Source organism: Alexandromys fortis, unplaced genomic scaffold (assembly GCF_014885135.2).
Source record: "Alexandromys fortis isolate MF-2015 unplaced genomic scaffold, M_Fortis_MF-2015_v1.1 scaffold_131, whole genome shotgun sequence".
NCBI lineage: Eukaryota > Metazoa > Chordata > Mammalia > Rodentia > Cricetidae > Alexandromys > Alexandromys fortis.
The window spans coordinates 226,349-240,910 of record NW_026068023.1 but is presented as its reverse complement, the minus strand read 5'-3'; the positions used below and the strand labels follow the sequence as shown (position 1 = coordinate 240,910).

The 14,562-nt window shown below is 36.1% G+C and overlaps 1 protein-coding gene across 1 annotated transcript in view; it reads right to left on the bottom strand.

Annotated features, from left to right (window-relative positions):
* Positions 1–14,562, bottom strand: part of Myh15 (myosin heavy chain 15) — a 133,075-nt gene that overhangs the window by 94,606 nt on the left and 23,907 nt on the right. The window contains exons 11-15 of the mRNA XM_050163433.1: positions 13,871–14,009; positions 10,098–10,216; positions 6,365–6,514; positions 5,435–5,605; positions 911–1,087 (exon numbers count right to left, since the gene is read on the bottom strand). Coding sequence (XP_050019390.1) covers positions 911–1,087; positions 5,435–5,605; positions 6,365–6,514; positions 10,098–10,216; positions 13,871–14,009 — 756 coding nt within the window. The remainder of the gene's footprint in view (positions 1–910; positions 1,088–5,434; positions 5,606–6,364; positions 6,515–10,097; positions 10,217–13,870; positions 14,010–14,562) is intronic.

The window sequence follows — 14,562 nt, the reverse complement described above, 5'->3', positions numbered from 1 at the left end:
ATGTATGCATTGCTTTTTTAAAAACCCACAAGTGGTTTTATTTAGTATTAATTTAGTAACAATACTGAGTAGCATTCCAGAAGGCTATCTTGTAGCCCAGTGAGATTTTTAAATTTCGCATTTTCAAAGAAAAGTAAAATTAAAAAGAATTGACAGAGAAAGAAGTAATGGGTGAGAAAAGAAACTTAAGGGAAAAGACAGAGAAAGGGACAGGGATGGGACTTTATCTCTGTGAGAATCAATTCACATCGACACCTTTTCATTGGTGGCAGTAGAAAAAAAAATCTATTCTCTTGACACATACTGAATACTCAGAAGAAAATTAACAAATGCAACAATATTTTAGATGTAGTTATTCCTATATTCCATGACACCAAGATGAGGACTATATCTGAGGACACATGGAAGGTCATTTGTAGGTTGAGGTATATTGTTATCATCCATTAGCTCTATATCCACCCTCTCGCAATCACTGGCTACAAGAAGAAAAAAAAGACATATGTGTCAATGTAGAGGCAATAAGGGTCATTAGAAAATTTTTGACTAAAATTTAGAGACCATCACTCCACATCATGTCTTTTAAAAAGGTGATTTGAAATCACTTACACAATTTTAAAAAAAAAGACAAATGAGGGGAGGTGTCCCATGACATGGATAATCTCTAGGCCTTTTACAGCAGCCCTGTTTTGAGGCTGAGTGAGATTTCTGACCTCTGTGCCTAAGCCACTGTCGTGTGGATGTTTCATTTCATGAGCAAATGATATCACTACCTCTCCACTGGCACGGAGATGTATTTGTTCATCTCATCATTTAACATATACAGTACTGAAATATTAGCTGAGGGTTTTGGACAAGTCCATTTGATGTAGAGTCTGGAAGGTATGGGCCTGGAAATCTAGGACTAACTCACCACCCCAGCATAATGAGCAAGTTCAAAGTGAACTTCGTATTTCTTCTCAGCAGATGCGGGTTTCTGGAAGTAGGGCGACTTTCCCAAATGGTTATCAAAGAGCTTGGTCTCAAAAGTCTTGTCAGTGGCTTTAGAAAACATACATTCCTCTTCAAGGATGGAAAGAATGCCCATAGGCTGTGGGAAAGAGATGAAAGTGAGCTCTAAAAACACGAGAAACAGAGTATTTCCAGTAACACATCAATATAGGCCTTTCATCATAAAATTAGATGCTCTAAGAGATGCTCTTCCCTGCACAGAACACATGTATTACCTGCATTGTCATACTGATACGGGCAGGGGCAGAAGTGAGCTGCACACTGTAATGACAGGCAGGTGGGCCAGGGGTAACAGGGAAATAAACAGATAACTGGAAAAATTAACTTAGTTCCATGTAAGCACTCTGAAGAAACTGTATAAAGTACAAAGACTGAGAATGAAGAGGCAGGGACCTTTTTGCCCTATATGAAAACAACCCAGAAACATCTGATTAAAGTATTCTGGCACAGAAAGAGGAAAATGATGATAGCAGAGACCCCAAGGTAGAAGACTCTTAGGAGACTAAGATCCTGCCCAAAGCAAGTGTGATCCAAGCAAAGAGTTGGGCATCACAAAGTTAAATGCAGCTGGATCCGGCTGTGGTAAGATGGCTGGATTTTGAATGTAATAAAAAGCCTTTTGGGGGACATTAAACATGCAGTAATGTGAACTGATTTGTTTTTGAAGGGAAAATGGTTTAAGGTAGGAGTCAGCATATTGGAAATTTATGAGATAACAATGTTTTATTTATATGTTAAAGGGCTTTAGGAACGAACATACAAGGAGATGGGACAGAATATGTTATTATTTCCTTAAGCAGATTGTTTTCCTAAGTAGTCCTAGCAACTTGTTTGCTACCTGCTCATTTCCTGAAGCATATGGAAACAAAACAAGTGACAATGTTTCAGTAATACCAGACTGCAGGCTAGATTCGGCCCATACCATCATAGTTGGCTGCCTAGAAATGGCGTTAGAGCTTGTGAGAAGCCATTTGAAATGTGATGTAGCTGAAAGTACAACTATGTCACAACTTCCTAATGAAGAAAATAAGGGATGTAAGACAAGTTTTCAATCTGAACAATTTCTAATGGATTCTTCCACTAAACCATATGCACAGAGAAAACATACTTGGCAAACAAGGAAAAATCTCAGATGTTTGTGATATTTATATATTTCTTTTATATTAACATTATTTACCTATCCACTCTATAAATAACTTTGAAATGTTTTCTAAGATCAACTCCCTATTTCAGATAATTAAAGATATGACAATATTATTTAGACATTGGCTCCAATTATAAAATACGTAGCCAAAAATGACATGCAATGCGTAGTCAGAGAAAGAGGTGAAAGGAGTTCAAAGTATAACAATTAAGATAGAACACAATTGCTTGTTGTAAGAGCACAGGACTTATGATTCTCTCCAACCCTTTTCATTCTTTGAGTCTGGAGGAGACACTGAAGATTGTCTTATTTAGGATTTCTATAGCTGTGAAGAGACACCATGACTACGGCAGCTCTTATAAAGGAAAACATTTAATTGGATGGCTTGCAGAGGTTTAGCCCATTACTGTCATGGTGGGACATGGTGGAGTGCAGATAGACATGGTGCTGGAGAAGGAGCTGAGAGTGAAAAAGGAGAGACATCTTAATCCCACAGACAACAGGAAGTGGTCTGAGAAGCTGGGCATGTCTTGAGAATATAAGAGCGCTCAAAGCCCACCTCCAACAAAGCCACACCTTCTTATAGTGCCATTCCCTATGAGATTACGGGGGCAATTACCTTCAAACTACTACATATATGTACTCTAACTTTCTTAATAGATCCTTGAATTTCCATCAGAACTGCTTTCTGAGGGCAGTTGCTTATGTTTCCATGAATAGAGGCCATACCATATCAAGGCACTGGATTATTATTAAAACAAAATTTATTTTTACTGAAAATTCCTTGTTCTGAATATCTCACTAGAACCACAGAAATTAGTTTTATTCCACATAATTCATCAGGTATTTAAAGATAAAGGTTTCAATTATTTGCCACTCTAATATTATAAACACACACACACACATATATATATATATAAATTATCATTGTGCATCTGTGAGATGGGTGGTGTATATACACCTGTCATGATGCATGTGCAGAGGCCACAGGATGGCAACTTTTTAGAGTGAATTCTTACTTCCAGGTTTAGATGGGTTCTGTGGATCAAGCTCAGGTTTTCAGGTTTCTGTCAAGTACTTTTACGCACTGAGCCATTTAACAGATCTCAGCATTTCTATCTTTTAAAAAAAATGTTCATGGACCTATATAGAAGGATGTAGTGATGGGGCGAGCTGCGTTCCACCTCCCAACTAGCTTTACTCAAAATAATTACATGGAAACTGTATTCTTTTTAAACACTGCTTGGCCCATTAGCTCTAGCCTCTTGCTGGCTAACTCTCACAACTTGATTTCTATTAATCTGTGTAGCACTATGAGGTAGTGGCTTACCGGGTAAGATTCAGCATGTCTGACCTGGTGGCTGGCTCCATAGTGTCTGACCTCACTTTCCTTCTTCCCAGCATTCTGTTCTTTCTACTCCACCTACCTAATTTTCTGTTCTATCAAAGGCCAAGGCATTTTCTTTATTAACCAATGAAAGTAACACATAGACAGATGACCCTCCTCTATCAGACCTAGAGCCTACCTACATTTTATAGAAAGTATATTGAACAATATTCCAAACATTATTTGTGGCATCTCCCTGCATCCCAAGACTTGAGATGCAGTTTAAAAAGGTCTTGTCAACATGAAGAATTCCTTGTAAAATAGATACCTGTTTTATACATAAAACACTCATTTTGTGAGTTCTTGGCAAAATGAAAAATAAAGACTATCAAGAAGGCGGGATGGGAAAGAGTTGAAGGAACCATTCAAACTCTTGAAAAAATGAACTCCATCTCATACCGTGTATTTTCCTATATACCATCAGTCAGCACTTATAGAAATCTGGAATGAATGCTTTAAAAACACAAGCATTTCCCAGGAAGAGGCCTGTTAACAAGAGGACAGTTGCAAAGCCTCACAACAAGGGGCAGTGCTCATTCACACAGAGACGAACCTGAAGAGCCCCTGGTCCCTGGCTCCCACTGAAGTCAATATCTACTTTGAGATGAATGGAAATTTGTTGTTAATCAAGTATATGTCACCCCTTGAAATGTAACAAATAGGTAGTCTCCGCCTACACCTCAGGTCAAATAATAGCACTGACCCACTACAGGGTTAAGAATCTCTATATCCCTCTTTCTACCTGAAAGTAGTGTCTTATAAGCAGTGTAAGCAGGTGTGAGAAGTGACAGTTGCTAATCCCTTTGCTGGTCTGAAGCTCTGTTTTATTTCTAATCATAAAATAGACACACACACATACACACACAATTTACCACAGCACAGTTGGTTTATTCTATCATTTTTAACAAGTTTATAGTGATATATGGAATTTATTTATATTTTTCAAGCTGCCCTCCTCATCGAGAAATTCATTGACCAAAATAAAATCGGTGCAATGTTTGTTCTTTTTAAGAAGAATAGGATTTATTTTCATCTAAAACCTAAAAAAAAATGCATAAATCAGTGAAAGGTCAGTTACCCTACATCCTTCCTGACTGGGTTGGTGACAATCAAATGTTAGAGCAGCAGAAGAACTTTTACAAAGGTAAAGTTTTGATCTGCTTAGACTGGTCTCCAAAATCTACTTTAATTCCTGATAAAACCAAGAAAAGATACAGTTATTACCATGTGACATGCTTGTTTTGGTAGACAAAGCAGCAGAAAAGAGAACATGAGCCCTTCTACCAGACCCCAAAGAATACAGAGCAGAGTAAGGGGCCTCACAAAATTCAGAAACCATATACTACAGCTAATTTGTTAACAAGCCATGAAACACTGATACAAATTATTTAAAATAACTGTTACCAGTTGAATTAAAAAAAATAAACAAACACTATTCTGCTAGGTACCAACCCTAAGGTTTTGTATCAGTCAGTTGTTTATCTGCATGCTAATTTGCCCAATCTTCTTAAGCTTCCCTGGTGTGGGTATGCTCATTGTTAATGAGACAGGTGCTGCAGAATTCACATTTTCAGTTCTGTTTTTCCCCTGAGAAAGACAGAGGTTGGCCATTTGATTTCACCAAGTGCCTTTGCATTTTAACAGTAAAGATCACACACAAGCTGCAAATGTGCAGTCAGACTGTATTACACAAGATGGAGTAGGGAGCTGATGGCAGAGTTTAGCTGGCATGCCACAGATCCTGTACACAAAGACCATCAGGAGAAGATGGACAGAGCCTTTCAGACCCATCCCCCATCTGCTGACAGAGGCCACTTCCTGAGATGGATCAGCATGGTAAGCTGTGATAGTTTATAAAGAAAAATGGACGAGGAGGACAAGTATATATACGGTACCTTCTCGATGAGATCTATGCAGGCTTGAAAATCCAGACCATAGTCAATGGCTATCCACTCAAGGCCTTCTTTCTTGTATTCATCTTGCTCCAGAATAAACAAGTACTGATTGAAGAACTGTTGCAACTTTTCATTGGTTAGATTGATGCAGAGTTGCTCAAGACTATTGTACTAAGAATAAAAGGAAGAGAATTAAAAATAAGATAGAAGTCCACTTGCAAGAATACATATTAATGAGAAATCGTAACCACCATTGCACAATGACAAATGTAAAAATGTAAAAAAATGACAAGCAGTAACAGTGCTCAGCTAAATTCCTGTCTCCTCCAGATAAATCTACAAATTAATGATTATTGTAATAAAACAATACTCAATGGAATTATGATTCAAAAATTTACAAAGGACTTTATTTACTTTGATTTAAATTTGGATTAAGAAATTAAATACTTAACACTAATTGTAGTAATGATAATTATTACTGCTGATGATAGCTCTTTTTTAATCAAAGTAGTCCTTAAGGTTTAGGTAAATTGATTCTATTTATTTGTTTGTTTTTATTTTCTTTTCAAAATTGAAATAGAATTATTATAAACTTACCCCACCTTTTCCTCCCTCTAGCCCTTGCCATGTACCCCTCCTCTCAAGTTGATAACCTCTTTTTCTTTGTTATTATTACACATATATGTGTGTGTTTATGTATTCACAAATATATAAATACAACCTGCTGAGTTTATTTTTGTTGTTTGTGTAGTCATTAGGTGCCTGCAGTTCACTGTCCATGAATGGGACCCTACAAGATATTTCCCACTCTATATCCATTGATATTAGACATAATGATCCTTAGCATGATTTGATCTTGTCTTCCCATGGTGCCATTTCACAAATTTTCTTGAAATACTCATTGATTTTACTCTTACCACATATACTTACATCAAGTATTTCAAAACCAGTGATGTCAAGAATAGCAATGAAGAAGTGACTTGGCAGCTTGGCATCCAGGAGCTGGTTCATGCGTGCCACTAGCCACTTAAACATCCTTTCATATATTGACTTAGACAATGCACCAATCGCATAGGTTACCTAGAAATCATATTTAAATGTTTTCTTCATAACTATGTAGTGGGATAGATAGCTCAGTGTTTTAAGACTACTTGCTGCTCCCTTCCATTACTCAGGTCAGGCAGCTCACAACTGCTTGTAACTCCAGTTCCAGAGGATTCAATGCTCTCTTCTGGTCTCACACATGCTCATACCCACATACAGACTCATACACATAAACAATAAAAGTAAATCTTTAAAGTGTTCCATTTTTAATATTAGTTTTAAAAAATTTAAAACGATGTTTTTTTTTAATTCTGGGCATTGACTATCTGCAAACACCTTCTAGTCAAACCAGCATGTGATTATTAGTCTTCTATGGTTTTGTAATTATGCTGAATATAATGAGGAAAAAAGAAAAAAGAAGCAAGAAAGGGTTGGGGAAAGGAGGAAAGAAGAGGAGAAGAAAGTTAGCACACTGCTTCCTTATCAGAAGTATAAGAGATAAATCATGTTCCTATTAATATCCTAGGATATGGTTTGATGCCTAACTCTAGAGCCTTGTTCTGATTGTGGTGGTCCAAAGACCTGTTATGAGTATCAGCATTATCTGAAATTTTTAAAAGATATCAGGACTCAAGCCAAGTCACTGATGTACAGAGTCTGTATAGTAAAACTATTCCCATCTACCCAGGCCAGTTGCCAGAAAAATCTTCTTATGTCATTTTATAAAGACTTCCTGTCCTTGGTACCTGATGATGTATCTCATTCTCCATTTCATGCATAAATTCTTTACCTGCCTATAGCAAAAGCCTATTAATCCAGGTCACCAGTGGTCCCTTTTTCTTGATATGTTCTCTTGGAAATGTGTAATCACTCACTCCCTTTGCCTGTTCTTGGCCTATAAATTCCTACTCGCTATGACTATATGTGGAGTTGATTACAAAGTCTCTTTTCTACTGCAATATCTCCATGTCAACAGTTCTAAATAAAGGCTTTCTCACCATTTAGTTTCAGAATATTTCTTTCTTTTAATACACCATAGCCAATAATATTTTTAAACTATTAATATTAAAATCTATAATCCCTAGAACTTGCTTTGCTATTGCTGAAGCTGCTAATTGATAAGCTGCAAGATTCTTAGCAGCTGACTCCCCTTCCCTGGGATACAGTAGATCTATGCCAATAGTGTTCTTGGAGTCTCTGTCTAGTCTTGACTTCCAATTCTTTATTGTTGTCAGTGTGGTCCTTGCCTTCCTGAATGAAGGCCTTAGGGAATATCATTCTGATACAAATTGCCCTGTCAGAGTATGTTGCAAGGAAAGGGCTGCTTGTTCATCCCAGCTGCCGAGACCCCCAAAATAATCACACAGAAACTATATTAATTAAAACACTGCTTGGCCCATTAGCTCTAGCCTCTTATTGGTTAACTCTCACATCTTGATTTAACCCATTTCTATTAATTTGTGTATCACCACGAGGCAGTGGCTTACTGGATAAAATTCCCAGTGTCTGTCTATGGCGGATCCATGGTGTCTCTCTGACTCTGCCTTCTTCCTGCCAGCATTTCCTTTAATTTTTCCCACTTACGTAAGTTCTGCCCTATCAACAGGCCCAAAGCAGTTTCTTTATTAACCAATGAAAATAACACAAAGTCAGAATGACCTCCTACACCAAGAGTGAGGCTAAGAAATTTCCTTTTTACTGTTTTCAAGAGGATGAGGTGGTTTGTTTTTAAATGTTGAAAAATAACATGTTAGCTTTCTTAACTAGCTCTGTTAAAGGCTGGAGTTACAACTTAATCTCCTGTAAAACACTAATTTAAGAGGTGGATTTCAATTACCTTCTTCTCCCAGGCTCATTGGTTTTATAAGAAGAAAGATGCTATCCTACAGTCACAGAATCATACATCCATGTTATGGTGACTGTCTAAGAAATGGTGACACTGAAAAATACTTACGATGTAACATGACTTCCACAAAGCTGTACTGTTTTAGTACCTAATCACCTGCTGGTTGCAGAGCAGTGTGCTAGATGCTGGGGTCCCAGAATGACTCATGCATAATCCATGGCTTTAAAGGTTACCAAGGTTACCATAAATGTTTCCTCAGATAATACATTATAAATATTCCTGCTCCACTTACTTCTGAGTATTGTAAGACAAGAGCGAGATAAGCATTTCTAGTGTATATGTGTCTGTCTCTCTGTGTGTATGTGTCTGTGCACATGTGTGTGTGTGTGTGTTAGAAATGACAAACCTATGCTAGGCAAAGTGTTCTACCACTGAGAAACATCCCCAGATGCACAAGCTAAACAGACATTTACAAAACTATCATTTTCAATACTAGACTTATGCTTAAAGAAGGCATTGGTATCTTAAAGTAGATGACTGTGTCATTGTTTTTTTCTCAGTGAGGCTTAAGGTAACTCCATGATGGTCAAGCCTTTTAAGGCTTTCATATATCCAGTCCATCAATTATGTGTAGTGGGGGTTTGTTTTTGTTTTTCTTTTGGGGGAAGGAGCAAAGTCCAGAGTTTCATATAGTCCAGTTTAGCCTCAAACTCACTCATCCAAAGACGACCTTGAATCCTGATTCCCCATCCCCTGCCACCTGGATGCCTCCCATGAGTCACCAAAACCTAGTCCTAGGTGTGTGTGTGTGTGTGTGTGTGTGTGTGTGTGTTATGGATGATAGAGGCAATGTTATGACTTTACTGTACTATTTTCTTTTTCTAGAAAAACCATATTCATTACCTTTCCCATAGTGAAGAGAAAATATGAGAAATTCTCATCATTGGATATAAATGAAAGTTCTAACACCACTGTCCCAAGTGGAGGGTGGAGAACCTCCCTTCAACTGACCTTTTCTCCTTGTCCACAATGTCACAGGCTGTGTCCCAGGTAGCATGAGCACACTATGCAAGAATGCTGTGCATTAAATACTGGATTTTGTTTGAGTAAGAGAACAAATTTTTAGTTACCTCTGAGATTTTGGTGTATATCTAATACAGTAATATGGTTTGCATTACACTGATTAATATATTTAGCAGACATAAATTATTCTGAAATTTACTGGTATACTTAAATTATCTTAGTACCCAATAACCCTAGACATATTTGCTGCATAAGGAAAAGTCTGAAGCTCAGCCATCCAAAGCATTTGCCATTTATATTAATCTAAATCAGCATAGCTTTCTGTATTTTATGTCTCTTCTCAATTTTTTGTGCTTTTAAATCCTATCTTCAACATACAGACTAAAACCTACTCTTCACTAATGTAACCATGTGTCGATTACACTAAGGGAGCTAGTATGTAAAGAGATGTCAGTCCTCCAAGATATTTCACTTCAATCCTCTAAAGTTCTAAAAGTTCTTAGCTCAACAACCAAGGTGTAGCTCACAAGTGAAGTGTTACCTAAGGGAGAATTGTCAAAATACTCAGCATAGTCCCTTACTACTGTAATGTCTTTAATTAGAATATTTAAATATTTACCACACTAGATCTCTTTACTATTTTCATAGAAAATTATTATTAACATTGCCCTACGTTGAAAATATGTAAATATGATGTGTATAAAATAATTCATGATCACACAATTACAGTGTCCTCAAATGTTACATTACCTGTTGGACAGTTTGACTTCTGGTAACATACTCATTATTAACTTTGATCCTGGGGTAGATCAGGCCCTTTACCAGCTCAGAAGAGTGAATGCCCATGAGAGAAGCAGCTTTGTCAGCAACTGATCACACAAGAAAAGAAGTATGTCAAGAACAGAGCAGAAGAGTGAAAGAGAATGGAAAACACTGTGGAAATCATTTTGTTGTAGCCAAACACACTGCATAAAGGGTAAAAGGACTGTGGGTTTAGATCAGTGTAAAAACATAGATTGCAGCTTTGCAATAAATGGCTGAATGCTAAATGAAGGAATCTACTTCTTGTAGATACAAATCAAGCCACACTGAAGCACCACTTAATGACCTCTTAGAATGGCTTCATTGAAAGCTAGTAACAGGTGTTGTTGCAGATGTGGACATTCACATGTGGCATGGCCATTACAGAAAACGGTCTGACAATTTCTTAGAGATTAAACACAGAGTTATTGTAGGACCCAGCAAATTCACTCTTGCATAAGAATCTAAGAGAAATAAAGATATTTATACAAAAATATATAGAGTATTTCCAGTAATATTATTATAGTACTCAAAATGTAAAAAAAGCCCATCAACTGATAAAAAGTAAGATAAGATATGCTTATATAACGGAAATTAAATAAAGAAATGAAGATTGGCATAGTCTATGATGGGGCTTCATTAACTAGGACTTGAGGAAGATAAGTGGGAGTCATAAGAACTTTATAAACCTACCATGGAAAATGGTCATTTTTTTTATAAATAATACTATGTTTACAGAATTTTATGAATATCAGATGGCCACTTATTCATAGAAGTATGCTTTTTATTTTTATTTAAAATTGTAATACAAGTGAAATAATTTATATTTTGGTATATATTACTGTTGTATTTTCTTTTTACTTTCTACTCTTTCTCCCCACTCAAAAAGTGAAGTATACATGTGATATATAGTGTAAATCTTTAGGATAAATCCAATGTGCATCTTTGAATACACAGTGCTCTCTGAAATGCTTAAGAAGTAACCCTAGAATATTGAATGTTATTTTGTTTTTAATTTTTAATGTAAGATGGCATCCTGAGAACTTGAACTAACCTTGCTTGTGGATAATACTAAATTTAGAGATAGTCTTTAACGCTGGAGAAAACATGCACAAAGCTTGTCTTGATATAGAAAGCACTTAGCTAAGGTACAGGCGAGGAAGATGAAGAACTTAAAAAATGCATCACCAGAAATAGTATACAGGATTAGTTATTTCCAATAGCACTGCTTTCTAATTTATTAGTGAATATGCCTGACTTCTATAACAAAAAAACTCTTCAAAAACATGAAAATTTCATAATAAAACCTACAAACTTATTAATTTATATATGTTGATAAACAAAGTTGCTTAAAATAAAACAAAATAATAGAGACAAAATCGGTCTTTCCCTTACTAGACTCTGTGGCACACAGTCCCAATTACTTGGAAGACTCAACCAGGAGGACACTTGAGCCATGAGTTAAAGTTTAACCACAGTTATGTGGTAAGAGCCCAAGCTCAGAAACTAATAAGAGAAAAACCATAGCTATAACAACCCTGTTATCTCAAAATATGGAAAAAGCAACAGAGCAGAAGAAGTTGACATAAAATCATATGAGCTATAAAACATAAAGATAACAGGTCTTCATATTATTCTCCCTCTTTCATCTATACCTGTGTTCAAAAACTGTCATTTCTTAAGGGACCACCTGATCAGTACATCTACACCAAACCCATCCATAATCTCATAAAACTTATTCTTTCATTCTGTTGTACTTTCACTGAATTACCAGTTGATACATAATTGTTTTACCTTTATCTCTCATAAAGATACCTTGATAATACCTTGTTTACATGTGTCTCAAGAATAAAAATATCCCTGGTACTGAGTGAAACAATGTAAGGTCACACAACCTAGTCACAGAATGAGAAATGATCCTTAACAGACATTTATAAGAAAAAGATATACGGATTTTAAATACACATGCAAAATGATGCTCGGCATCACTAATCAGGAAGGAAATGTAATGAGACATAACTATAAGTCTATCAGAGAATAGTTACTATAAAAACAAAAGCAAGCCAAGAGTTTGCACACATTTAAATGAGAACTTTTGTGTATTCTGTTGGCACTATAAAATGGTGAGGCATTGTGGAAGAAATTTGACTGCTCCTCAAAATTACAGCATAGAATTAGCATTTAATCTAGTAATTCCAGTTATGAAAAGACACACTGAAGAGGTAAATGCAGGGAATAAAATTGATACTCTTACACTAGCATTCATTCAGAACAAATAGTGGAAGTCACCCAGCTGGACATAAACTGATGAATGGATAAACAAGACAATATAAATACATATAACTAAATATTAATAAAGTGGTTAATAGGATGAAATTCTGAAACATACTAAAATACAGATATCATATAATAAGATATGGTGTTTAGTGAAATAAACCAGATACAAACATATACATATTGGGTGGTTTCATTTACATGAAGTACGTAGGCTAATCAAATTCATGGAGCTAGAAAATATAGCTATGGTTTTCAGGATAAAGAAAGTAAAAGCTTAACATGATTCAGTTTTTAATAATGAAAAAACTGGAAAAAGACAAAAACAATGTGAATGTACTTAATTTCACAGAGTACTTAATTTTTGTACTTCATTTTTGCACACTTATGCTAAAGTGATCAATTTTGTTACATTATCAAAATTTAAATATAAAACTGAAACAATTGTCCATTGAAAAAATTAAATGCATATAGTTCTTCTTTTAAATTGAATTTTTAAGTTAAATGTCATTACTGCAATAGCTGTGCTATCTTTTTTATAATTGTGATTTTTTTCCACTTTTATAGAGAGATGACTGATTGTAACAATGTCTGAGATGTTTTTCTAATCAATTAAGAACATAGTATCCACAGTACTTTTATTTACTCTTTGGAATTTTTATACATGTATATATTTGATCTTATCAATCTCCTTCCAAGTCCCTTGAGACTCAACAACCCATTTTCCTCTGTTTTTATTTTTATTATTATTAAAATACCCCAAGTCCACTTACTACTGACTAGGATCCACATCCCTAAAGAAAAGTTAGTCTCTCTCCCTCCCTCAGCAACCATCAACTGCCAATGGCCCTCACTAAGGGAAGGACCTCAGGAGCTCCTTTTTCCTTCACTCTGGAGGGCTGATTTTTTATTTTAATGAAAATAAAAGAAACAGAACTTTAAGCCTCAGATTTTTGAAAGGATGGAGTCAATTTGACTTTGGAATTTCAAGGGTCTTTTCTTAGATGATCCCCACTAATACCACTTAAGATATTTTATGAAAATTTGCTCCATCCATTTTCTTAATAGTCCATGAGCTAAAAGTGTATTTCACAAAAGCCCATAAGCTCTGCTGGCATTACCAGTAATTAACTGAGAAATGCTTCTTATTCTGTGAGAAGGTACACTAGGATGATGACTGACATAAAGCCTAGCGACAATAATAATGGACTGGTTACAGAAGGTTTGTTTAGTAGGAATGAAGCCTTAAATTCAACCCCCAGCAACACAACATGAAAAAAATCAAATAAATAACAGTAATTAAGGAAAATGGTACTGATTATTTTCCATATTCTCTAAAAAATGAAAAACAAAAAGAAGACATCAAGTTCATGCAAAGAAGAGGCAGGCCTGGAAAAGCAGAGGTCTGAACAGAATTATAAATTGCATCTTTGTAAAGTAAGCCTTACTTTCTGTGCCATCAACCTCCAGTTGCTCTTCTCTGTGATTCTGTCTAAATTTCAGGTTTCCAATGTGCATGATGGCCCCAATGATCTTATAGCACTCAAACTTCTCTTCAGGAAGAAATCCCAAGATGTGTATGGCTTTCTGTAAGAGGAGAAACAGAGGGCTAGCTGTGTCCTTTTCTTCCTTATGGCTCCAGTAGACACCTCACAATGTTGTGTGTCACATATCACTCCAGATTGTGGGCTACAGCAATAAGACAATAGCGCTGTGGGCCTAGAGTGACTACTTGGTTCAAAGAAATACAAATAGGCCTTGTTGATATTTGGTCACCAGCAGTCTGCTCAGTCATTTAGAAGGGGATTAGGTTGGTGGTAACATGAGTTGTTTAGTGCCCAGTGGCTTGAGTTTTCTTTCACACCCTCCTCTTCTCTTTACCCTTCCAGCAACAGGTCCACTAATTGGCTACAGGAGGTTCATTATTTTGTCTTTCATGGCTATAAAACTTATCAACGAATCTGCTGGGTGATATGTCTCACATGTTCAACTGTTTTTGGATTTTTTTTCCCCAGAGTCTGCTCATTTGGAATTTGGTGAAAGGGGTTGTTAAGAAAAAAGCATCATGTCACTAGAGAACGCTCTATTTTGTGCGAAGGATCCATTTCAGTAACTTTCCTGACCTGATATCCTAAAATGG